Genomic DNA, 26,478 nt, shown 5'->3' with positions numbered 1-26,478 from the left:
GCCAAGCCCATAATTTCATTTCAGGTTGCATTTTCTTCCAATAATGGTTCCTGAAAAAACGCCAAAAATATCAATATTGGACTCTATTTTCACCCACGAAAATATTCATTTGATGCGGAGAATTTGATTTTCATTGGTGATTTTGTTCCTGAAGATGTATTTTCTTTTCCCACCGCAGAAAATGCGTCGTTTTTTCCGGTCACGGCTTTCGATACATCCGTGCCGAACAGTCAAATTCATTCAGTGTTCCGATCAGTCCGCAGCCAGCTTACGGGCCATTTATTTTCCATTGGGCTGCTCTGATTCGCAAACAGAGGATGCAGCGACCGACTTGCAGCATACAATTTCAGTCTAGTTATGAATGTTCGCGTCGTATCATCTGTCGCTGCGTTTAGTGCTGGTTGATTCTTTTTTAAGTTCCTTGATAAGTGACTTTAATTTTTTTCTCATTGCATTAATTCATGCTTTGGTGCGAGATCACGTAAAATAAAGATGTTCCAAAACAAATGGTTTTGTTTGTGATATTGCACGCGGTTCGCAAAAGTGAAATGATTCGATTGTAGACATGTTTTGAGTGATTTTCATGGCAGCTTCTAAATGGTGCGTTAGGAGAGCTGATTTTCATAGATTTTTCGATTGATTTGGAATTCATATGAGTGCTTTGAAAAGTGTCGAACGGTGGATATTGGCTATTGAAAATTTTCGTAGCGGAAAATTGCTAGACAATTGAGGAGAAAAAAAGTTGCACAAAAGATTACAACTTCAGAGCTCTGTGTTTGTGCGTAATCGGATGAAAATAATTTTGTATGTGTCTGTCTACGAAAGCAGACAAATATAGAAAACGGAAAGGATATCTAAACTACACAGCAGTGGCAGCAGCAGGCCAGGTTTGGACATTTTGCTGGGCTCTTCATGTATTGGGAATATGAAACGCACCATACACGATCAAAGTTGGCCGCATATGAGTGAGAATAAGTGCAACCAGAGCGCTGAAAGTGCCCATCGAAAGGTCAAAATTCCCATGTATTAGTGCGAGGTATGTTTCATAAAAGCTCGAAAGTGTATATACCAAATGAATAATGTTGTGCCACAATGGGCTTTGATTTGCCATCTTTATGGATAATATAATGAAATTTAATTTGCATAACATTTCAAGATCCACAAGATTTTGCGAAATATCAAATTGCTTTTCTAGATATCTTTGTTTAATCAGTTATCCGTTGTAATATTAGAAGAAGATGAGTTTAAGAAGATTCAAATACGGAAAAACCGGACATGAATCTTTAATTCTGGTAGAGTAGCTGAAAGAATTCAACTGAAACGTAAATATGATTTCATCCTATCTGCAATATTTTCATTAATTTTAAAGGACAATAAAATTTTCATTTGTCTATAGTCTATTAAAATTAAAAAAAAACTATAGTTTCTTCTTTGATCATGATCTATTGAAGTACGCATTATTGTTCGTGTTATTTTATTAAGATTTTGGTTCAATTCGAATATACTATATAAAAAATCACAATTAGTGATGCTAGTCAATGTTAGTTCCTCGTGTTGAGGATGTTGTGAAGCATAGATGGTTATGCCCATCACAACAATTGTAACATTTTGTTAGTTTCTACTTTTTAATCTCATGAATTCAACCTATTCAACTTATTATACATATTCTTATTAGCAGCACAAACCACACCTTGTATTTTCATTTGATCGGAAGAATCTCTGTACACAATTAGCCCATGGTGTGCAGAGAAAAATTGGTTGAATTTATTTTACTATGCTTACCCGAATCAACATTGACTTCGCACAATCTGAGTTAAGCTGTATTGGTGCATTTGTTCGCAGTAATCCCAGTGCGTGTGAAGTGGAGCAGTCTGTTGGCTTTCAGCCATTGTCTCATTCTAGCTTTTTTGGGGGGCGCAATTCATTTGGATTTCAATGGTTTTGCTCTGGCAGAGGTAAACATACATCACCTAATTTTGTAGATGAAGAAAGACGAAAAGTTGTGACGCTCCGATTGTTCCTATGAAATGATGTCTAACAGACATTTTAACTCAATAAGTCGACGCTCACTGAATATGATAATATATGTGCATCTCATGAAATTGTCATTATTATAATGAAAGGAAATCAACTTAAAAAAAACAACTTTTTTTTAATTATTGGGCCTCTGGTTAAAAATTATCTATAGTTTGAAATTATTGATGATTCTAACGGAGTTTTGTTTTCCATTTTCTTTATTTTCAAAACCTACGCCATATAGCACCATTCTTACAACATCATTACGAACACCCAAACATAGAAAACTTGTATGATGTCCGGTCAACCGCCGAAAATACTTGGCGCCAAGCTATTGCTCTGTATTTGGTGGGATCGGCATGGTATAATCCATTATGAGCTGCAAAAATCGGTTCAGACTATCACGAGGGCGTTCTTCTGTTATCAAGCGATTTGTTTGAAGCGTGCTTCGGCCGAAATACTAACAGAATGTGCGACCAAACATGAAAGTGGCACTCCATCATAACAACACACGGCTTGAGGGTCTTCGTAGTCACACTGGTTTCTTGTCCGCTTACTAGCCAACGATCAAGTTCAAACCTCGGAGTCATCAATTTGACCATACTTGTGTGTTTTGATGAAATATGTACATCCACGCAATAGTCTTCATGTTAGCTTCCAGCCTCTCTCCATCAACACGTGCTCTGCTGACGATATTGTGTAATATGTCATATGTATCGAGGAAATGAATATGTACACTAGGGTGGAAAAATGGAAAATCGACCATAAAATTTCAAAAAGTTACCGTGTACAAAATGTTCACCACCTCGAAGAAACATCATATGCAAAACTTCAGCTCAATCGGACTTACGGGTTATGTTTTGTCAAAAATGGACTTTTCAGACGGAAATACGACAAAGTGCAAAAAAAATGTTTTTTTCACAAAAGTTTTTTTTCAAGATAACAGTAAATCCCGACGGGTCATGCAATTTCAAGACTTTTGGCATAAGGGTATATTATCGTGCAAAGCAACATTTTGCAGCAAGTTCCGAATGGTAAATCAAGATAACTCTTTTTATTGGCACCCAAAACCATATTGTTCGTTTCTTATTCCGAAAAAAAAATTAGATTTTTGAATAAAAAAGTTTTTCGAAATGACAGTAGATCTCGACGTTTCATGCAATTTAAAGACATTTCGTATCAAAAAAATATTTTGAAAACTCCGATTGCCTTTACTCTCCCCTCGTGTGATTTTTAGATTTTCAAAAAACTCAAACTTTGACCGCTTTGCGACACTTTCCCTTAACCTTTCAACACGGCAGTGTGCTCCGTCGGAGTGCTACCGCTCAACGGAGCACTGCGCTGAAAAATATGCATATCGCGCTGGTGTGATCGATGAGCAGTATCACCCTGATGTCGTCTATAGACGACGCTCGTAGCGAAAGGGTGTTTTTTCGAGGTGGTAAATATTTTTTATGTGGTAACTTTTTGAAATTCGAGATGGCCATTTTCGTTGACACCCTAATGTACACGTTTGAATTCGCCTCTGTTACAGCTGGAAATGATAAAGATTCCAAATAAAATAAGCGAATAGCAATGAACAAAAACACTCGACTTGGGAATATGCTGCTTGTTTTCCAAAAACGTTTATTAATCAGATTCAAATAGTTAGTATCTAACGTTTACAGAGTTAAATTTCACCTTAAAATAAAATTTGCTGATAATGTAATAACAACTAAATCTAAAACTAGATTGATTGGTCAGGATTAGGATTGTGGTCTAGGATGGTGGGGGGAGGGGGGAGGGGGTATTGGATTTGGTTTGATGAGGAGGGAAGGAATCAAACAGTGATATCATTTCTTTTGGGAAATTGGTTAAGTGGGAGAATTAGGTTGAGGTCGCGACTAGCTAAGATGTCGCTAACCGGTGAGTCAGATTACCTTTTTAGTACCCTGAGTGATTTCAATAGATGAGCCCTGGTAGAATGAAGGTTTATTCAGGACCAGACCCCATGCTCGATATCATGATAACCATCAGAAACGCTATTATTATTATCAATGATCCCAATGCGATTCAGATGTGCATCTAACATGTAATGATTAGACATGCGGCGGGACATCACGCGAATGAAGGAGAGTACGTAAATACGAGGAGTACAAAAAAAAACATGATATGTTATTAGTCGCTCCAAAAATGGTTGTCGTAGCGTGCAATGTCCAGAAAGGCAATTGTCGATATCATTAACATTAAAGTTGTATAATAGGGGGCTCAATAGGGTGCCAATGAATGTATGGAAAAAAATCGACCCTAAAATTTCAAAAAGTTATCCTATACAAAATGATTACCACATAGGGGGTCTCCGTAGCCACATTGGTTGCACGTTCGCTTAGTAAGCGATCGATCGTGAGTTCAAAACTCAGGGCCCTCATTGACCATCTTTGTGTTGTTACAGAATAGCTACGTCCACGCAACAATCATCAGCGATGGAGATCGATCCACGGTCGAAATAAGATCGATTCATCCATACAACTGCTCTGCTCTGCCAGACACATCGGGCTACTGTTCTATAAATAACTCAACAATGATCAAACAACTGTCTCCGCTGTCCGGTGGTCCAACTGTGGATAATGGAAGAACAGAAAGAATACCCTTACGCCTAAATGGCTACTGTGTGAATGTACCATATAGAAGGAATACTGGCGAATGGCAACTGTGTAATGTGCTAATTATAGATATGATAACCATGTGACATGTACACGATTAAAAATCGGCTCTGTTACAGCTAAAATGCTAATGAGCCTTAAATAAATAAATGGGATAAAAAAATGGGTGGGTTATATCTATGATATAACCGCAAGGTTGACGTGGGACTATCTTAGCGTAGCAATCATTCGTTTCTATTGATTAAATTTTTGATAGAATGAAACAATTCTCGAATTTAATTGAGTTCAATATATTTGCTTTGTGAGTAAAAATATTGTGTAATTCCTTATAATGTCAATTCATGCATTGTGATAGATTATGTTCTTCGTTACAAGTAAATTTAATGACAGTCCTAGGTATGATGCCTAGGACAAAATATGTGAACGGAAGAACCATCAAACGATTATTTTATTTTACGTTCCCTTCTGAAGTTTGCATCTCTCAAGTGTACGTTTTTCTCGAACCGCGAATTTGCTTGATTTGATGAACTTCAGGCACTTGCACAAAGGCAAGCGAGTACAAAAGTACTCGCAGTTTGCATTTATTTGCTGAGCCGATTTCCCCAGACATCTTGGTTTTGAAGTCTGTGTTAGAGGCAAACACATTTCAGCCGTAAGGAAGGAAGGTCTTGTATTATAGAGACTTTAAACTTTTGCAGTTCATTCGTCTCTAGCCTTGAGAAAGGCCCTTTGAAAACTCTACTCTACTCTACTCTATTACTCTACTCCAGCGCTACCACCTCCGCCCTCTTGCCTTGAGAAAGGCACTCGATCCCTCGCCGTCCAGCTCGTCCAGCAACGATGTTGTCCAGTCGGTGTCCACACAAAGAATGTTTCAGCCGGAACAAAACTTGCACGAATTTGCAATGCCAATTTCCTCAGACACCTTGGTTCTAAAGTCTGTGTTGGGGAAACACATTTCAGTCGGAACAAAAATGACCCCGACTTGCATGTATTTGCAATGCCAATTTCCCTAAGCTCGATGTATTTGAAGTCTGTGTTAGGGAAACACATTTCAGTCAAAACAAAAATACCTCTGACGTTCATGTATTTGCAATGCCGATCTCTCCAACGCTGCTTGGTTTTGAAGTCTGTGTTAGGGAACACATTTCGGTGAGAACAAAAGTCTCCATACTTTCATGTATTTACAATGCTGATTTCCCCAAGGCTGCTTGGTTCTGATGGCTGTGTTAGGGAAACCGTAGATGCAGCCAATCAAAAAGAGGTAGTTAGGGCGTTTAGATAACGATTAACATATTACAGGTGTTCAATTGTTTATCTAATGAAAAATAACATTTTATTGATTGCGATAGAAGCGTAGAAATATTCCCTATCAATTGATGCAAACATCTTTCCGATCCAGTAAAAAATATCGAGTTATAAGCATTCGGAATCTTTCATTTTTTCCTGCGTGTTCTGTGTTTAGGTTTTCATTTTACCCCCCATATACTCCGGTTAGACGTAGTCCCACGTCAAAAAAAAATGATTACCACCTCGAAAAAATACCCTATGCCAAATATCAACTCAAAAAAAAATGATTCCAAATGTCTTAAAATTGTATGAAACGTCGAGATCTAGTGTCATCTCGAAAAAAAAATCATCAAAATCGACACTGGAAAATATCCATACAGTTGGTGATTTGGTTTGGGGCACTTTTTACTCCTTTACCCAGCCAGACCCGTTGAAAATATAATTTTTTTTGTAACGCGCAACACTGAAAAAATCACACATATCTATAAAAGCCGTAGGAACACATTTAAATATGAACTAAAGTAGTACTAAATGTCTAAACCCCAAAAAAAAATTCAAAATTTGAATATTTTTTTAGTACTTCAATTTTTGATAAAAAAAATTTTCGATTATTTTTCTTGATACACCGTAGTAAGATGAACATACAGTATTTTTTTCAAATTTTTATCTCGAAGCTTTTGAGGATGGCGTGAAATAAATGAAAAAGTATGTTTTTCACTATAGATCCTTTATTAAACCACATAGGGGTTCAAATAAACAGCCAAAATTTCTTATTTAATATCCTATACAATATTTGCCATACAGCTGGTGATTTGGTTTGGAAGCACTTTTTACTCCCTTACCCGGCCAGGCCCTTTCCGACATCGTACTCTGTTCCTATAATTTTTTTTGTCGAGTGTAGTTTATTGTTTTTTTTTGTTGACTTCAGAGTAACGGGTTTTCTATAAAGCACAACGAAAATTAGAGAATTTCTTCAAAGTAAATCGTTTTTCTGTTTTCAAACATTTCAAGTAATAATTAGTAAAAAATTACAATTACAGGCCGTCTGCATTAGAGAAAGACTGCGTGAGTACCTCGCATCTATTCAGATATCATAATAAATCATTCATAGTCAAAATGTATTCCAAATTTGATCATTATTCTAAACCTAAAACCTACAAAACCGAAACATGTTTGTTCAATTCACGCAATGTTTTATCTTACTAAAATTTGGGTAACGTTTAGTCATGAAAACAGATAAAAAATCTCATTGTATTGTTATTCTCATGATATTGCTCTATCACTTACTCCGACATTGAAGTTGGGAATGCAGATGTTCATTCTCGGTTGATTGAACCGCACCGCATGTCATCCGAACGTCCATCACGCATCGTCACAATCATTATCGAAGAAGGTGCCCAAATCCATGGCATTGACTCTAATCAGTGCGGTGCTTCCAAATTTTTTAACGCTCGGCAACCACAGCTCGAGTTGTTTACAGCTGAACAAAATACGTTCGTAAATGGGAAGTGGAGTGACCGGAAAATGTTCAATGAAAACGATTCCATTTTATGGAAGAATATTCCTTTCATTTGAATATTTTATAATTAATTATGAACCAATGGTAGTTATTCTCGTGAAAGGCGCAAAACTAAACAATCGTACAACAACCCCACATAGTTGTTTTCGCTAGTGTTGTAATTCGAAGTGAAAAAAGTAGATTCTTGTATACAAAAGATGGTGTAGGTAAACATTGGTGTGAAAAAGAACTGAGCCGCTGCAACGGCAACCTACTTTCCTAGACATGATTATTCAGCATAGTATTTTCTCCGCGCACTGAAAGTTAAATCAATGAATTTGTTCTTCTGTATATATTTGCAGATCCGCCAATACAACACGGGTGTAGTGGAGCGACTGTTATTAAAACGTTTATACATGAATGCTGATTACATTGTTTTTTTTTCACAGAGGCTTGTTTGGAAAAAAAAGTTCCATCCCTTGTGTGTGTGTATGTTGCTACCACGTTGAAAATTAAGATCATGTTTCATGAAACGGTGGTTTATTTACAATTGATAGTTGGGTAAATTGTTACCAAACTATATTCCGCTGATAACCACTATCCATAACAAAACGTCTGGAAATTGTATCGTACGGAGGGTTTGAACGTTTAGTTGAAGTTATGTAGCACGAATTTTCATCTTCGCTCTGCATTCGGGTTGCGTATTGCTTTTTAAAATTCAGACCAAACTTGATGAACAAAACAATGCTTTGATTATGAAACCCCGAACTTGGTGAATTAGTTTGTCGCTTCATCCATTTAGGTTCTGTGCGTTTACTGTTTTATTTAATTTTGCGTTGGAGTGTAGCGATGCTCTCGTCCAATTTAGTTATTTAAATATTGCGAATACAGATAAACGATATGAAAATCAACATATATTTTAATTGTTTTCTTGAACAACTATTTCAAGATATATATCGCATGCATGCGTATACAATCCATTCAAAGTTATTGGGTTATTACACATTATGCATGGGACATTCAAAACCTTTTTTTCCGAATTCACGCAAATGCGCATCGAAATGTTGGGTTGGGGAAAAAGAAATGTCGTATATTGTCAATATATGGCAACAATTAAACATATCTTGTGTTGTACTTATCGCGTCGGGTCATACTATACGGCTATTTAAAGACGACAATCTGTGCTACAAGTGTCGTTTTGACAGTGTTCTGACTGTCCTTCTCAGTCTCAAGTTATAGCGCGTCAAAGATGGAGTCCACCAAACAAGAAATTCGCCATATTTTACGTTTTTACTAAAGGTAAAACTGCAACGAAGGTGGCCGAAAAAATTCGTGTAGTTCATGGACCCGATCCTGTAAGGATTCGCACAGCACAGCGTTGATTTGATCGATTTCGTTCTGGTGTAGTGGCTGTCGAAGATACTCCCCGTACTAGTAGGCCAATCGTCGTGGGAACCGATAAAATCGTTGAAATCATCCAAGTAGACCGGCATGTGAGCACTCGCTCGATTGGCCAGGAACTGGGTATAGACCATAAAACCGTTTGGAACCATTTGCAGAAGATTGGATTCCAAAAAAAGCTGAATGTATGGGTGCCACACGAGTTGACGCAAAAAAATCTTTTAGACCGAATCAACGCCTGCGATGCACTGCTGAAACGGAACGAACTCGATCCATTTTTGAAAAAGACGGTGACTGGTGATGAAAAGTGGATCACGTATGACAACCTAAAGCGAAAAAAGTCTTGTTCGAAGCGCGGTGAGCCGGCCCAAACCATCGCCAAGCCCGGATTGACGGCCAGGAGGGTTTTGCTGTGTATTTGGTGGGATTGGAAGGGAATCATCCACTATGAGCTGCTCAACTATGGCCAGACCCTCAATTCGGTTCTCTACTGCGAGCAGCTTGAAGGTTTGAAGCAGGCGATTGACCAAAAGCGGCCAGAAATGATCAATAGGAACGGTGTTGTTTTTCACCAGGACAACGCTCGGCCTCACACATCTTTGATGACCCACCAGAACCTACGGGAGCTCGGATGGGATGTCCTATTGCACCCATCATATAGTCCGGACCTGACTCCCAGTGATTATCATCTTTTCCGATCCATGCAAAACGCTCTTGGTGATATTAAGTTGGCCTCAAAAGAGGCTTGCGAAAACTGGCTGTCCGAGTTTTTTTGCAAATTAGGAGGGGGGTTTTTATAAGGGGGTGATAATGAAGTTGCCGTCTAAATGGAAAAAAGTTTGCGAATAAAACGGCGCATATTGGCTTGAATTGGATAATTTTAAGTATGTTAAATAAAGCGTCAAATTTCGATCAGAAAAACGACATTTCCTTTTCCCCAACCCAATATGTTCAGCTGTGTAGGAGAATTCGAGGATATCAATCAAATGCAGATGGATCAGTAAATTCGAACACTAGCTAGGTATTTGTGATGACTGACAAATCAATTGTATTTTCCTCTGATGAAGAATTGTCGATCTCCTTTCCGAAATTCCTCTCTGCTGGAGTATGAAGACGAGTATTCCATCCTAGAAAATTGCCTGGAATAATTTCCATTTGATAGAGGAGATTTTTGGGACGCCTAGTAATTACACAATTTGAAGTCGAAACAGTTCTCTAGCAGATTTGCTATCATATTCGTGACGAATTTCTACCTATAAGATGAAGGATCTTTAGTAGGGATCGATCTGCAGAATGGAGATTCGAGCAGTTCTATGGAATCACTTAAAGCAGTTCTATGGCCACTTAAAGGAACCGCGGGTAAGACGGACAATGGGGTTTAATTTTAATGCATTATGAATTTTAAATTTCTGTTGATGGGAACCCCTTCTATATGCTATTCTAGAATATTTAAACCATCCTATGACAATGAATACTGATCAAAAGTGAAATAGGAAAACAAAAACCGAAAATCAAACATGATTTCGCGTGTGGATGTAATTTGTGTGGCTTTTTTAAGCATTCCAAGCGGTTTAATTGTATAATTTAATTCGCTGATGGTTATATTTCGGTTTATGAGTTGACAGAGAAGCGATGTTAGGTATGTACGGGAAAGTTATCTCATTCTTAAGTGATAAATTTAAAGGATTGAAATAATTGCACTGGTGGGGTTGAAATGGAAAGTCACATCAATAATCACAGAATATTGAACTCTTTTTTATATTGCTTTCTCTTTATGTTCTATTTCAGTTACTGAATGTACAAACACTGAGAGAGAGCGAAATTATTCCTCGCAGGGTTATCTGAACCGCGTTTGTTCCTATCTTCTTCGGATCTCTCCATGAAGCAGGACATCTACGGATTTCCAGATCGTCATCTTTCATAAACCGTTCGAGCGATCTTCGGGGCTAATTATGAGCGTATCAATTGTGATAGTTTGTTGTTTGATAGTATGTCTAGTCGAACCCACAGCACTTGGGACGTTCAACAACATTTTCAGCACCCTCTATAATCTTCAGTTTCTTCGCTCAGTATATATTACTGAATTGACAGCGATGCACTGGGTATCTGATAGTCTCACGATCTGTTGAAAACTATTAGGGATTGCATTACCGTTCCAAAATTTCAATAACCGGTTATTCGGTAATTAGAATTTCATTACCAATAAAACCGGTAAATTAACGTTAAAAAATATTTTAGAATAAACCATTTTCTTGAAGAAACGGCTTTTATTGATAATGATAAGTTCACAAGAAAACATTTTGTAAGTTTTTGCTACTTAGTTTGTTGGTTAAAGTAATACTTAAGGACACAAATAATGTTAATTTGACGTCTTCTAAACTAGATCGGATCCCATCAACAAAACTTCCAGAAGAGGAAAACGCACCTTCAGAGTCCAATGATGTAGGGGGTACAGTACGAAGAGCATCTAATACTAGTGTCATGTATTTGCCTCTGATGCCCTCTGTACGAAAACCCTTGTTTGAGGGGTTTCATCAATCTGTTTATAGACGTTGAGCTTGGGTGGGACAATGATACCTTTGATTGGTACAATCGTCGCTCAAGTTTTTCCTTGATGCTCAACTGTTCTGCAGGTTCTGCATCGTCCAGAGGAAATGTTGCACGACCACGAGCAGGATGATTATTCATATACGCGAACAAATCTGCATATACGAAACGTTTTTCTCAATCCTTTCAATCAGGGCTTCAAGCAGTTGCTTCTATATTTACTGATGGTTCCTCCGATAGCTGTTCTAACATAAATCGCACTCCGATGTCAGCTCCATAAAGGGGCATAACAGTTCAACAGCGACCAGAACTGGTTCGAGCGCATCAACCAATTCCTTTATCGCTGTCAGTTGCCCATCGCTGAAGCTTATCCTGTTCCGTTTTCAGATCGAGCAGCGGTTTTTGAACTGAAGTTCGGAGGTCGTAAAATCGATGCAACACTGCAACACTGATGCAACAAGGTAAATATTATTTATGGTGTAAAAGTGAAAATTACCGGTTATTGATTGTAAAATTACCGGTAATTCGGTAATGAAAAATGACCCGGTGTTACCAGTAAAACTGGTAACGGTAAAACCGGATAACAATCCTTAAACACTATTACATTGTGACAGGTGGTCTAAGTTCTGGCGAAGTTATCCGTCCAATGAGGCCGGAAAAGCACTTGCCGTACTTTCTTGAGAAGATACGGGAAACATTTAGTGTGTCTTCTAGACGATTTGAGTCAGGTCTTAATCTGTACCTTCTTCCGACTCATGTCCAACCGCTGATCGTTAGATGCGCAGCCCTTTCTTACAAAGCTTACTGACATCAAGGTATGCGTTTGTAGTGAAAGTTACGACCTAGACATCGACATCAGGTACGTTATTTGCTCATGCGAGGTACATCTTATGACCAAGGTCGCCAGTATTTTTCATCAATTTGTGCAATCACATGCAAGTTTTTCAAAAAACTGCAACTGGTGTTCACTTTCCTATGATGATATTGGTAGTCCAAGAAGATTCTTCATTCGGTAGTTGATTTCATGTATTGTTTCGGAAAAACCATATCTTTTACTGATCTGCCCTGATATTTATCTGTACTTCCACATCCTGGAAACATCAAGTTCATCCAGGTTTTTTTTTCTACACGCGCTATATCTGCCTTCCGTTCCTTGAATACCCATTATTTCGACCGAATTTTTTTTAATTAGGACTACAAACGCAGGCTCGTCCAACAAAGCCAAGGTATCGTTTTCCACAATATAACTTCACTGGTAGCATACGGAATAGGATTATGTCGGTGAAGATACCAATACCAAGATACCAATAACTTTTTTCTGCAGCATACGACAATTTTTTCATATGAATTAGACGCTCACCATCCTACGAGATGGTGTGCTTAGAATTCAAATGAAAAAATTGTCATTCCATCGCCTCCAAAAAAATTGCCTTTAGGACTTGACCATTTTCGTAAATTTTATGAAATTTCAAATGGTTCCTATGACCAGATGGGTCGATTCCAAGACTCCACCACCTCATAATATTCTCGTAGGATGGTGTGCTTCTAATTCAAATGATAAACATTGTCATTCCATCGCCTTCAGAAAAATTGCCTTAGGATTTGACCATTTTCGTAAATTTTATGATATTTCAAATGGTTCCTATGACCAGATTGGTCGATTCCAAGATTCCACCACCTCAGGATATTCTCGTAGGATGGTGTGCTTCTAATTAAAATGAAAAAAAATTTCATTCCATCGCCTCCAAAAAAATTGCCTTAGGATTTGACCATTTTCGTAAATTTTATGAAATTTCAAATGTTTCCTATGACCAGATGGTTCAATTCCAAGACTCTACCACCTCATAGTATTCTCGTAGAATGGTGTGCTTCTAATTCAAGTGAAAAAAAATTTCATTCCATCGCCTCCAAAAAAATTGCCTTAGGATTTGACCATTTTCGTGAATTTTATGAAATTTCAAATGGTTCCTATGACCAGATGGGTCGATTCCAAGACTCCACCACCTCATAATATTCTCGTAGGATAGTGTGCGTCTAATTAAAATGCAAAAATTATCATAAGCTGCAAAAAAAGTTATTGATATCTTGGTATTGGTATATTCACCGACATAATAGGATTAGGATTTACATATTTAATAGATTTTACATAATAGGAAAGAATTTATCAGTACATCGGAGATATGCGTTGATAGCTACGGCGGAGATGGAAAAAAGTACACTGTGTGCCCTACTCGACATTCGTCGATGTTATTATATATTTCGAATTTACATGAAGCGTTACAGTGGGTTGCATAACTCGAGAATCAATCAAGTAAATGGAGCCAAATTTGGCATGTGGAGGTATTAGGGCATGAAATATGTCTATGGTGGTCGACACTCCTCCCCCCTCTCTAAGGGGTGGAGGGCTGCCATACAAATGAAACACAAATTTCTGCATAACACGAAAACTAATCAAACAAATGGAGCCAAATTTGGCATGTGAGGGTGTTTTTGGGTACGAGAAATATTTCAATAATGGTGAAAATATAAAAATATTACAAATATTTCAACCAACCATATTCCAGCCAAACACGACAAACACTGAAGGAAAATGGGAAAATTCGGAAAATTGTGTTCCAATATGTTCCGCAATTACATTGTGATAAGCATTGCTAGTCCATTTGATGTTTGCGTTAACGAAATTGATCTTTGTTCGAAAGTGGTAATGGATTTCCAGGGTAAAAAACGCATTCATATATCTTATAACAATTTAAATGAAAACGAATCGCCAAATGTGTTGGTAAGCGCCAAACTCGAGGAAGGAATCGTCCGATTTGAGATGTCTTCATTTTATTATATTTCCTGTATCAAACATATATTCCATGTAACGGAGAAACATGTTATTTGCTAGTGATAGAAAAATCTTGAACGAAAATAATATCTGAAAATACTTTGATATTATAATGGACGAATTTCATGCCATATCGAATGGCCGTTGACAGCACCATCTCAGATAACAGCGAAACGTTGTGGTTGTAAGCAAATGGGTCTTTTGAGCAATTTTGCATACTTGAAATATTCAAAAAAAAAAAAGGATTAGACTACTTTTTAAAGAAGCCAAAAAATTTTTCTTGATTTTTTTACAAAAAATAATAACTCGAAAACTACAATGCCTACTAAATTCGAGTTAAAGAATAAAATGTAGGAAATTATTTGGATTTTTATAGAAAAATAATTTAATAATTAAAATTCATTCTCAAAAACGTATTTTTTTTAAATTCTCAGAAAAAATATATGAATAACCATTACAATTTTCAATAAGTCGTCCATACAACGGAAGATGGGCACTTTTACAGGGTAAAAGATTTTCTAACAACAACTTTTTCATGTTTTCTTTGAAAAAATTACAACTAATGCTAATTTTGTTTAAAGTCAAGATAGCGATATAGTGTATTAGACAAAGTTTTAGATCTTATTAAAATATGAACTTTCCTCGAAGACGTCAACTTTCTATATCTTATAGTTTCTGGAATAAAGGGGATTTTTGTACGGAGACTCCTGAAAAAAATAATGTTTTACTCGTTACATTTTTGTGTGTAAATTCTCTTGTTTGATATGTTATTGACATGTTTCTGAATATAAAAAAGTTAGCAGAGCATGTGAATCGCGATAGTTTATACATACAAATGTTAATAGTAATTTTCCAAAGAAAAACATGAAAAAGTTGTTGTTCGAAAAGCTTTTTCCCTGTAAAAGTGCACATCTTCCGATGTATGCGTGATTTTATTTGTCGGTTATTTTTTTTATTTGCTTGATACTTTTTAATGAAAACATGAATAATTCCCTACATTTCATTCTTTAACCAACATTTTGTACATTTTATAGTTTTTAAAGCAAGATTTTTCGAAAAAAAATGAAAAACACTCCAAATTTCAAAAAAAGTTCTCACACAAAATCTATCAGACCTACAACATTTTAGTCAAAGAATGAAATGTAGGAAATTAGTTATGTTTTCATTAGAAAATATCAAGCATATTTTTGAATGAAAAATTTATTTAAATAAAATATTTTGAAAATTGAAATTAATGTTTCTCGAAAACATGTTATTTTAAAATGTGTTTGAGAAAAATGAATTTTAATTTTCAAAAATATTTTTTTTCAGCTAAATTTTTTTCAAACAATTTCCTACATTTCATCCTTTGGCCCAAATTTTGTAGGTAAGAAAGAAATTTTGGCGCTTTTAAAAAGTAGTCTAATTTTTTTTTGAATAGTAGCATGCAAAGATGCTTAAAAGACCCAGACCAGACCCACAACGTTTCGCTGCTATCTGAGATGGTGCTGCCAACTGCATGAAATTCGTCTATTATACAAATGATATGAGGTACACCGGGGCAGAGTTTCTGTTATTTTTAGGCTCATTTAATGTAATAATTCGAGATGCCAAGACATGCGATAACAATTAATTTTGGGTGTATGCTGTTCCTTAAGCTGTTTGGAGCTATGCTGCCTACATGTGGGCACCGTTTCACACTACACGAATCATTACGATGGAGAAGTGCAACGTAGCTTCTTCCGATATCCGCCCTCCGACCTTGGACAGACCCAGACCGTCTTCCTGACTACTCAGGCCGCTGCAGACTGATCGCCTTGGAATCGCTAGCTTCTGGGTGCAATCTACAAAAACTCTTTTTATTTGATCTATTAAATGGTAATCCATTATATAATAATGTATAATGTATTGTTTTATGTGCCATCTCGACAACTACTATCTATTGTTTGTCAATCGCCATAGGACTTCTTATGGACTTCACAATCCCTTGGATGGATGTTTCTGTGAGTTCATTGGGGCTTGTGCTGTGTTTGATTTTGATATGTCTAAACCCGTTTTACACAGAGTCCTGGCACCCCTATCTCAACCAGTGCAAATTTAGCGTAGGCAGCATAAAACTAGGCCCGCGGCTCACGTATCAAAGTAAATAAAATACCAGGTATATTACTCTCCGCTTTTTTCATGTAGTGGTAGGCAAAGAAAAAAAGCAAAAAATAGTTTTAGGAGAATCCGCGATAACAGTGGCAGTGATTTTAAAACTAGCTTCTTTGTATTGGAGAGCAATATGGCGATGTAATATACCTGGTGTTCTATTTACGTTGCTCACGTACCTCGCACATAATTCAATCGAACTGTCATGGTTAATTTTGTTTGTTTCGCAATATTTTGATGGCGTTTTCGGTGTTTCGTTTCGTGTTAACTTACAATGTTATGTTTAATTTTTTTGAGGCGGCTGTTGGAAATCATATGTTAATCTTGTTAGGCTACGCTGATAGCACCGGTTATATGCCTTGTTAGCGAAGGAATTTTCTGCGGCAAAATGTGCCGAAGGTCACCTGCGATCATCATGCTGGACCAAGCGGAGCAAGTTTTCTACGTCTTTTAGGGTGATTAATGGTTCCGATCAGTACGATCTTTCGCACTGAATCTATAATTCATTCCAGGACTGAGGCGGTTCAAATGATTTTTGTGGATATCGGCGCCTCGATGATGATACTTTTCGTTGGATTCATCGCAACAGGGTTACCCGGTATAAGGTTTATCGGGCCTGGGGCTCCCGTGTAGGTGGTTGTATATCTTGCGTCGTGTTTATGGAAATAATCTACATACTGGAGATCGCCTGGATTTTGATTCTTTGCTTCTTTAGTATGGTTACTTTCGTGTTCACTATTTTCTGGAACATTTGTGAGAACCCGGATCTGCGGTCCCATCGGAGCGATATAGTTTTGACGTAATTTTGTAAGTGTGTATTATTACTCGTGGAAAAAAACGCTTGTTGATGAATTTGTTTTAAATTCAGATTTTATGTTCTCTGCCGGGGTCAAACAAGAGGATATGAAAATTCATGACCAGAGCAAGGTTGAAGCTTTCTGCAAAGATGTGGAAAAGTGTGAAATCATGTTCATCATCGCTACTGTAAGCTATTTGCTGATTATCCTCAGTTTGGTGCAATATGTGCTTGGCAGTAAATTATGCACATATTCGGATCATGAAAAGTTCCAGGAGCTTCGGGAGATGCAGAATCTGATCGAAATGGAATACACCGCTTTGTCCGAAGGGTCGTTATGAGGATATGACCCAGGGAATTTTGTTCGAGCACAGCACTTGATATTGCCAGCAAGTCACGCAACCGATTTGCAAAAAAAAAATATAAAAAAATGTCTCAGATGTTCTTACATTCGTTCGTATAATCATTGTATCGTACTATTCGGGTGAATAAGTTGACATAACTCCCGATTCTTTGATCAGTATTCATTAAGTATTAAACTTTACGTTATTACAAATGACCATTATTGTAGCTCCAATCGTTTGTTCCATATCTGTTAAATTCTTCCTACGTAAATCATATGTAAAACATAAAAAAGTTTGTTTCTCTCATTTACGCCAAATTTCTCAACGTATAACTTTTATCTGACTTGTCTTTCTATGCGCACATTTCTTTACACTATGCTCTTCTTTGTTACTATTGTAACGCCCGAGCGGTCTGGGGCACTTTTCTTTTTTGTTCTATCGAGAGAAACAACTGTTCTTCTCGATGTTCAACTATCAACTCCTTTATTTTTTCTCTCTAATCCTCGATCCCTCTGTGAGGATGTACAGAACTCTAAAAACGTTAGAACTAACTTACTGGCTACCTGCTATGTGTAGGGAATTTTCAACTTGCACAGTATGGAAAATTCCATCGTTCCTGTTGGAAAATCCTTGGTTGGATTCTCCCCTATCTTCAGTAGGAATCTTTCTTATTGTAAATACTTATTCATATTGAAATTATCTGAGATGTTCTATTCGTGGGAGAGGGTCACTGCACTATCAATAATTACATCAATGGGACTCAGGTTTTGAATCCGATAAAACTACGGAAAGAAGGAAACAAGTGAGCAAGTGTAGGATTTTGGTTTCGTTGTCGGAACCAAGTGAACTTTTCAGGATAGTTTTGTCCCTGTATTTAGAACCAGAAAAAAAATGTAACTAATAACTTATACTAGGGGATAAACTTTCGGTTTTGAAAAGAAATTTCCTGCATCTATGCATCTGAATCGCATTGTAATAACATGATAACAATAACCAGATTGATAACTGTTTTGGAAAATCGACTATCCGAGTGTATTTAAATTTGCATAGTAAATAAATGAAAAAAAGGCACCTTATTTGATTTTTTCATATCGCAGCAAACTACATTTGTACTGTGTTTAGTTTCTCAAACTTCTAAATGATAAGGAGAAAGTAACGTAAGTTCCCCGACCAATAAATGCTTGGAGGACACACGTGGAAAATCAACAGCCATGGGAGCAACTCGAAGAGACGTTCGTAACCAAGTTGATCGGATCGCTGCATCTGATCAGTGAGCAACTCAATCAACTGAAGCTGAAGGAGGGCAATCCAATGTGACTGCTTCTGATGGTATTCGGTGACCTGATTCGGCAGATAAAGACGACTGGTAGGAAGGTTGATGACGCTGATATTGGAATGTTTCATCGGGTCTGTGGAAATATGATGCAGGTGCACCTGTAAATAAAATATGTTATGGTTTTTTAACGTTCAACCCACCGGAATGAGAAGGTGTCTTACGAATTTTCGGAATTGTTCTAAAAACACGATTTTAGTTTCCCTCGAAGAGGATTAGCTTTGTAAGTTTTTGTCGATTGGTCTGCTTAAATGGTATAATAGCTTTACTATACTCATTGCACTTCACATCCAGAAAGAGTTGTATGATGTTTCTGATCATGTTAAACATGTCAAGCTGGTGGTCTTCTGTTATCCAATGGTAAACTGGTCTTTCGTACAAAGAGTTCAAACCAGTCTTTGCGTTCTCGAATGTGATGGAAACCAAAAAGTTATAATATTTTTCAATATTAACGTCGTTGTGTGTACCAACAAGTTCCTGAAACACAGTAAAATATGAAGGATCACCATATTCTATGCATTTCTTAAATACCGTGGAACAAATGGACAGTATAGTGTGGCCGTTCATAAACCAGGTAGACTCTTAAGAAGAATTTGGTCTACATTCGAAGCAAAATTTCGAAAGTTTGTAAAGCGAAAGAACTACGACGTAAGTGAGTTTACGTAGTTTATGGACGGGGCCAGTGATACAAGCTCCGCTGGTGAGTAAATATATATTCCTTCTCATGAAATACGGTACATACCTTAAACTCATTATCTGCTATTTTACACACAGCAGTGATAAGGAAAGTATTGTCCTTTAACAAAAAATCGATGCATTCCTTACATTCTACATTCTACATTCTTACATTCTACATTCTACATTCTACTGTGGTTTCGCTAGATCATGCCTTGTTGGCAAAGGTTCATCTTGCACCATCGTGTGATTGCTTGGGCTCTCTACTGACAAACAAGCAAATAAACTCCTTGTCTCGGCGAATTGGCTGCAGTTTGCTTTGGCGGAGCATGTGATTCCGTTGTTGGATATCATTCGCTTATAGCTCGCTTTGAATTGTGTAGAGCTAGGGTTGTTGTTGCAGCCTCCTTTTGCTCTAATCGACCCAAAAAACACTTCCAAATGGTCTTGGCTCAGGCGATACGTAAAAAGCTCATCTATACATCCGGATTCTTCCACGTAAATCTTATAAATGTTCCGAATACTAATGATGTTGATGAGGTATCCCAAAAAACCGGTTTTATTGCGAGATTCAAGAATTGGTGTCCCGTCGATAAGTATGATGTTTTTAATAAATTCCTCCACATATTCGAAGGCGTTGTGGTACAGATAAAAATTACGCTTGGACAAAGGCGCTTTGAAATGTTTTTCATTCGAGTGCATACTGTTACATATATCAAACATATCGTTAAATAGGCTTAAAAATTCCTCAGTAGCTTCAGTATTACTGAAGGAGTTATCAGATGTTCTTAAAACACCCAATGCTGATGCCACACTTTGGCTAATGACCTGCACAGCCAAAGAAACCTTCATTTTGGAGTTCAAGAAATTCACATGCTTGTCCGTCAGATTGGGAGCGAGGCGGTTCCCTGAACGATTCTGGTGATCATTTAGCTTCTCTGTATGAGTCCATTTCGCTTCGCCGTTGGATGTCAACAGTGTCCGTTGATCGTGCATTGTGTTACGCACCAACTTCTGCATATGTGCCGGATCTAGAATGACATGTACGTCATAATTGGCACATGGATGCTTGAAACATGTCTTGAGTGGCTCCGAAGCACTTGGTTTGAGTCTACAGCCCAGAACGTTTGCTGTCGATAGGTTCGTTGTAGCGCCATCAAAGGTCAGTGAGACAATGGTTACTCCTGCTTCGTGAAGACTGGTCAGAATAGTCTGGATAGTATTTTTTTGTTCTGCTGCATTCATGCCATTGATAAAAAAAATACGCCACTGGTATTTTCCAGCTGCTCTGAATGCCGGATACCACAAAAACCATCACTCCTTTCGCAGGAACTGAACATTCAGGGATGTTGTTAATATCCTGATGATTGTGCTGAACAGCTCCTTCCAGGCGTTTCGTATGATGGTTCCACTCGACATGCTGACGAATTGCCATCTCGTCCATGATCAAGCCTCCAAGAAGTGGCTGACCCTTAGTTGCTTTCTCGTCGGCAATTATTTTAAGAGCCGCTAGTGTTTCACTGGTAATTCCGGGCTCGCCTGCAACGTTGACATACCAACGGATGATGGTTCTCTCGTGTGGTAAGGTCTTTTGAAACCTTTCACGAAAGTATCTATAGGCTTTAGCAGAATAAAAGTGTAACGTAGTCGCAAAAGATCTTAATGTTTCGCTGCATGGTTCTCCTCTTTTGCGAAGTACCAACTCTCTGAATAGAGAATCATTTGATTGAAACCGCTGAAAATATAATAAATATACATTAAATAAAGGTAAAACCATTCTAAAACATTTTTGAGCACCTGCAAAAATGAATTCGCCGTATCCGATAGCATTTTTTTCGTATTCAACTTCGCCAGTAGATCTTCCATATTTTGTGATTTGTCTTTAAGTCTTCTGACCTTGGACATTAGCTGCTTTATAGTTTTTTCGGATCGCTGCAGCTGAGCCTGCACTTTAGGCAGAGCAATGGCCTTCTCTTTTTCTGTTAGATCTTGACCAATAATGTCACCAGCGTATCGAATTCGCCTAATAAATGGATATGTTTTGAAAAAATATATTTTATTTTACTCGAACTATACTTTTTACGGTTTTGTTTCTCTGAAATAATTGTAGTGGATGTCATTTTTGAGGAAGCATGTTGGTTACTGTTCCCTAGCTCGTAGCCTCGTCTGGTTGAACCTGGTAAATCGGATTCATCAGATTTGCTGGTGGCTTGGGTGGATGCACCTGACAGGTACGAATTCTCAAGATTGATGTCACCAACTTCATAAGCTTGACTGTTCAAGCCAAACACAGCAGGTATACTTGGCGTTTGCAGGTCGGGATCTTGAGAACGCAAAAGCAAATTTTCCCTGGATAAACCCAACGAATTGGATTTCGAATGGCCGGAAACTTGGAGCTCATCATTCAGATTGAATGAGTCTGATGTGTTTGATACGTCAAGCGTTTTAATATTTTCAGACGAATGTTTATTGCTAAAGGCGGTAGCTAAATTTAACGAAAAAATTTGATTGTATATGAAGTCTAAGAAACATATTGTTGTACCTGATGCGTCGGATTTGCGTCCTACTTCTGGATCCAGAAGAGATACGTTACGGTGGGTGTGACTTTGGTGTGATAAACAGGAACTATATGAATCCTTCGAACTATAAACACATGCTCCGTTGAGTGGATCGGATATGAGAAACTCACTTTGTGTTCGGAATAAATGAACAATATTTGGTAGTTGTAGCCTGCAGTACGTTTACGTAAATAAATGAATACCTGTCAGGTTTTTGGCAAAAACCAAAAACAGTGGGAACAGCTGCATCGGTTAAATATAGTTGGGTTCCGCGAGAATAGTAGGAGTTGCGAGTGAAATGTTTTGAACAAACTCTCACTGTTTTAAAGTTAATGGAGTCGATATTAATGCAAATATTTTCAGCATTTGCAATAGCTTGAAGCCAACGATTCCGTTGGTCAGTTTTCTTCGGGAAACGATGTTTGGAAGCTTCATTTGTTGATTTGCGATTAAAATCACTGTGGCAGGATCGCACGAAGCACTTCATTTTATTATTTTGATGTTAATTTATTTCAATAAGACACGATCGTAGTGATATTGGACAACTTGAGTAGATACTGTTCAAATGCACCCATCTGATGACGTTGTACGTTGCGTATGATGAGTTTGTCATGACAAAAACAAAGGTTATGATTTTTATGCTCGTGATTTTCTATGCTGGCTACGAAGAGGCGGCCATCTTGACAATCCCCTGGTTTTACATAATAGGATTATGGCTTTAGTATAAGGATTCAGTCTGTGGAATTATGAACAATTCGAGACGGTGATGAACAAATAATTAAATAGTTATTGATTGATACTAGTTTGCATTAGAATTATGTCTTAACAGTCATAAGAACACCATAAAATGGTCGAACTATGTGTGTGGCTGAATTCTTATACTGGACAGCCACATACTGGATATAGAAACCTGACATCCTGAAAATAACAGAAACAACTGAATTTGACACTTCGGTCACAGTCAATTTTTTATCATCAACAATCTCAAATCAAATGTCAAAATATCCATTATCTTCGACATAGCCACTAGTCCTCTAAAGGAGGTGCCATAATGGTTTTTTTTCATATCTTATTCATACACGCATATGGGCTTAAAGCAAACAGGTAGAAGAGTGAGAAAATAACTATTTCTCTCCGTTATAATCGTCTTCTATATTTCGTTCCAATCTGATTAGTTTCTATTGCGAGGGGAATATAATGCTAAGGAAATTCGCAACAAATATGAAGTTATAAAGTTTTACTTATTTTTACCGAATAAAACGAAAAAAATACATCCATTACAGACTTAGATGGAAAAATAGAGTTATTTGTGGTAGCAGCAAGTACATTTCGTTATGTTGTCATGATATACCGTATTTTTTCCATTTCTGCTTAAACCACTGTAAACGTGGTAAATAGTGGCTACTTATAACAAAACCAGGCACCATGAGGAGCTGCACGAAATGATGATATCGTGAAGAGCTCAAAATGCCTTTTTATTCGTAGGTATTAATATACAACCACTAAGCTTCGTAGTGGAACACAAAATAACGTCCGTATATACATAAAAAATATACCATACACAAACCGATGGGTAGATGTTTTCACTTGACACAGTTTTACTATACGTGCATATTGTATTGCATGGAAGCGTTGTGTGGTATGGTTCGAGGGAACCTGGTAAAGTTACCGGAATAAACAGAAATGATTGCAATTGATGATATGCTTGTTTTAGATGATGATTATCTTTTTTCTCTTCGGGCCAATTCGCCATGCTTCAAACGGTAACTCAATATCCTGAAATAACTTGAATGGTCCATAGACATGAAACGTCTTATAAACTGATATCGCAACCTCCTTCGGCAGCGGTGAATATGCTCTAGCAGTGTCGTCGCGATCGCTCTTCAGTAAACCGACATTTATGCAAGAAAATGGTAACCAAAAGCCGAATCAAAAATTTAGTTTTGAATCAAAATTGACAGGTTGGTTTACCGCAATACGTCTGTGTGTGTGTGTGGTGTGTGTATAAGTTCAGGTTCTTCAGTTATAGTTACTTGGAATTCGATCAAAATTTGACGTTTGATTAAAAACATTGTTTGTAAATTGGACATACGCATAATCTTGGTTCTCTGTCCCGTCCCTCCGCAAGAATGTTGAAATCTTATCTTTATTATTTTATTTTCGACAATAATAAATGGTAATACAGAACGATTTATTTTTTTTCTCTTCTAGGCATAAGATTGGACGTTGGAATGAGAACAAAACTGGTCTGTTCTGCTCATCCGCACCGCAGAAGTTACTCGCGATCGCGAATTTAGGTGTGCTGATGAATGAATTACATTCAGTGTAAGTGTTACCATCGTTTTCATAAAAACGAAAAACAACCTCCAGTGCGAATCGGAGAAAGTGTGAAAACAAAGATTCGTTTACTTCGTCTGGAAGCCATTAGCGGCAAACGTGTGTGCATAGTTAGATAGCAGCGGAAGCTCTTCTGTTCGACCGCATTCAGAATAGACAAATCCGACGGGTACCACAGCAAGATGGAAAATACCGATAATGATGTTTTATCTCATTTAATTGAAGTTACTGTTTGTGACGAGAGCGTGAAAGAAATAGGGGTGTAATCGATTTTTTCATGCAATATTTATTTACCAGGGAGAGTGCATTGTAAAGAGTCCGACTGCTGGTGGTATCTGCAGTCCGGAAACTGCCTTCAATCGCATTTAGATTGCTGAATACATACAAGCATTTACGAAAATATACATACACCCGACCATACTCAACGATGGATATAGGAATGGAGCGTAATGAGGGAGGTGCTGCCACCATAGGCACTCTCTTTCAGCACATCGTTAACGAAATGAAGGTAAGTGGCTGTTCGTGCTTTTTATTCTGCGCCTTACAGACAGACCACACTTTATTACTTTTCCAGACATTAGAACAATGAGTAGTGATATCATTTGTCAAAATATCCGTGTCATTATTAGAATTGAGATAAGCTCCAATCTAACTACGAGCCCAATTAGGTTGGTGGATGCAAATGTCATATCGTTAGAATGTTTCATTTTGGTATTATTAGCTCGAAAGCTAGTGAATATTCTTTCGAATCAAGTTTATTTTAGTTTGTTCGTTCTTCAAGGGATCGGTATTCGTTTTCTTCGTATCAATCGCCATATTTTGTTTTGCGGCGCGTGAATTTTTGAACGCTACTTTTTAACTGAATTTATTCTAAACTGGCTTGGCAACGTCGAGCATCAATGAGCCGTGTTTATGAATAGGGAAAAGCAACTGTTAATAGAACTATGCAAATGTTCTTTCTCAAAAAAGCAAAAAAATGTATCGTCTTCTCAAAAAATGTTGCAATATACATAATTATAAACCATTATAATCGTCATTATAATAGCACATTGTTTTCAGACACCATTCTTGTTCAAGATTTTTCAATCACTTGCAAATAACATGTTTCTCCGTTACAGAGAATACATGTTTAATAAGGAAATACAACAAAATGAAGATAGCACAAATCGGACAATTCCTTCCTCGAGTTTTTTGCTTACACTTTTTCTTACTAAGCGCACGTTCATGGATCCAATTGCAGAACTGTTGATTGATTGATCTTCGCCACCTTGAGCAAAAGTAAAATTTTAACTCAAAGCGGCATAAACACCCAATATCTTTTCACAAAATAGAGCAAGTAACAAAAATTTATAACAATGATAAAGATATTATACTAAGCATACATTTCACAGTTGCACACAAAACAGTCTAAAAAGACAAGTAATTTCCACGACGATTATATTCCAACGCCATCTGCCGAATAGGTTCATGAAGTCCATAATTAGTGCGGTGCGCTTCAACCCGTAACATTTGTTGATTCCGTTGAGGCCGAAGAGGGCAGTACAACTGGAGTCGCGAAAGAACAGCGGGACAGTCAAAATGTCCTGACAGAATTTGATGAACCGGCTTTGCAGTGATATCCTTGCGTCGCTGCTCAAGAGTAGCTATGCCAACTAGCTGGCAAAGTTCCTCATAAGATGGTAAAGCATCATAATTTCTCCAAGGTAGCATACGACAAATTTTACAAATGAAGCATTTTTGTATCCGTTCGAGACGAAGTATCCAATACTCATAATGCGGATTCCAAACAACACAGCTAGACTCAAGGATGAAATGTACTAAAGAGCAATAGAGAGGGTTCGTAGAGTGCCAGGATCGCAGAATTCTCTGCCAATCCGAAAGATAATTCCAAGCTGACGATACGCTTTGTTGATGATATAGATGTAGTGCTGTCTAAACGACATTGGGCTATCCAAAATAACACCGAAATCCGTGACGATGTCACTGCGCTGGAGTAACGAGCCATTAATGCTATAGTTAAAAACTATGGACTGTTTTTTACGAGTAAAGCTGATAGCAGTGCATTTCAGAATACGGAATAG

At 37.5% G+C, this 26,478-nt stretch overlaps 1 protein-coding gene and 1 pseudogene across 16 annotated transcripts in view; both read left to right on the top strand.

Annotated features, from left to right (window-relative positions):
- Nucleotides 1-362: 362 nt before the first annotated feature.
- Nucleotides 363-26,478, top strand: part of LOC129771563 (probable serine/threonine-protein kinase DDB_G0267686) — an 84,524-nt gene continuing 58,408 nt past the window's right edge. For 13 of the 16 annotated variants that reach the window (XR_008742406.1, XM_055775321.1, XM_055775328.1 and 10 more), the window contains exons 1-2: nt 363-1,036; nt 24,272-24,905. Coding sequence is in view for 15 of the 16 variants with exons in the window: in XM_055775321.1 (XP_055631296.1) it covers nt 24,825-24,905 (81 nt within the window). In the remaining variant the exon portion in view is untranslated. Of the gene's footprint in view, nt 1,037-24,002; nt 24,022-24,271; nt 24,906-26,478 lie in introns of those variants that run through there. The other 3 variants (XM_055775315.1, XM_055775317.1, XM_055775316.1) reach the window with 3 other exon arrangements.
- LOC129766495 (uncharacterized) lies at nt 16,743-18,361 on the top strand (annotated as a pseudogene).

This window comes from Toxorhynchites rutilus, chromosome 2, assembly GCF_029784135.1.
Source record: "Toxorhynchites rutilus septentrionalis strain SRP chromosome 2, ASM2978413v1, whole genome shotgun sequence".
Lineage (NCBI taxonomy): Eukaryota > Metazoa > Arthropoda > Insecta > Diptera > Culicidae > Toxorhynchites > Toxorhynchites rutilus.
The sequence above is the reverse complement of the archived record's forward strand: the minus strand, read 5'-3'. Positions and strand labels throughout refer to the sequence as shown.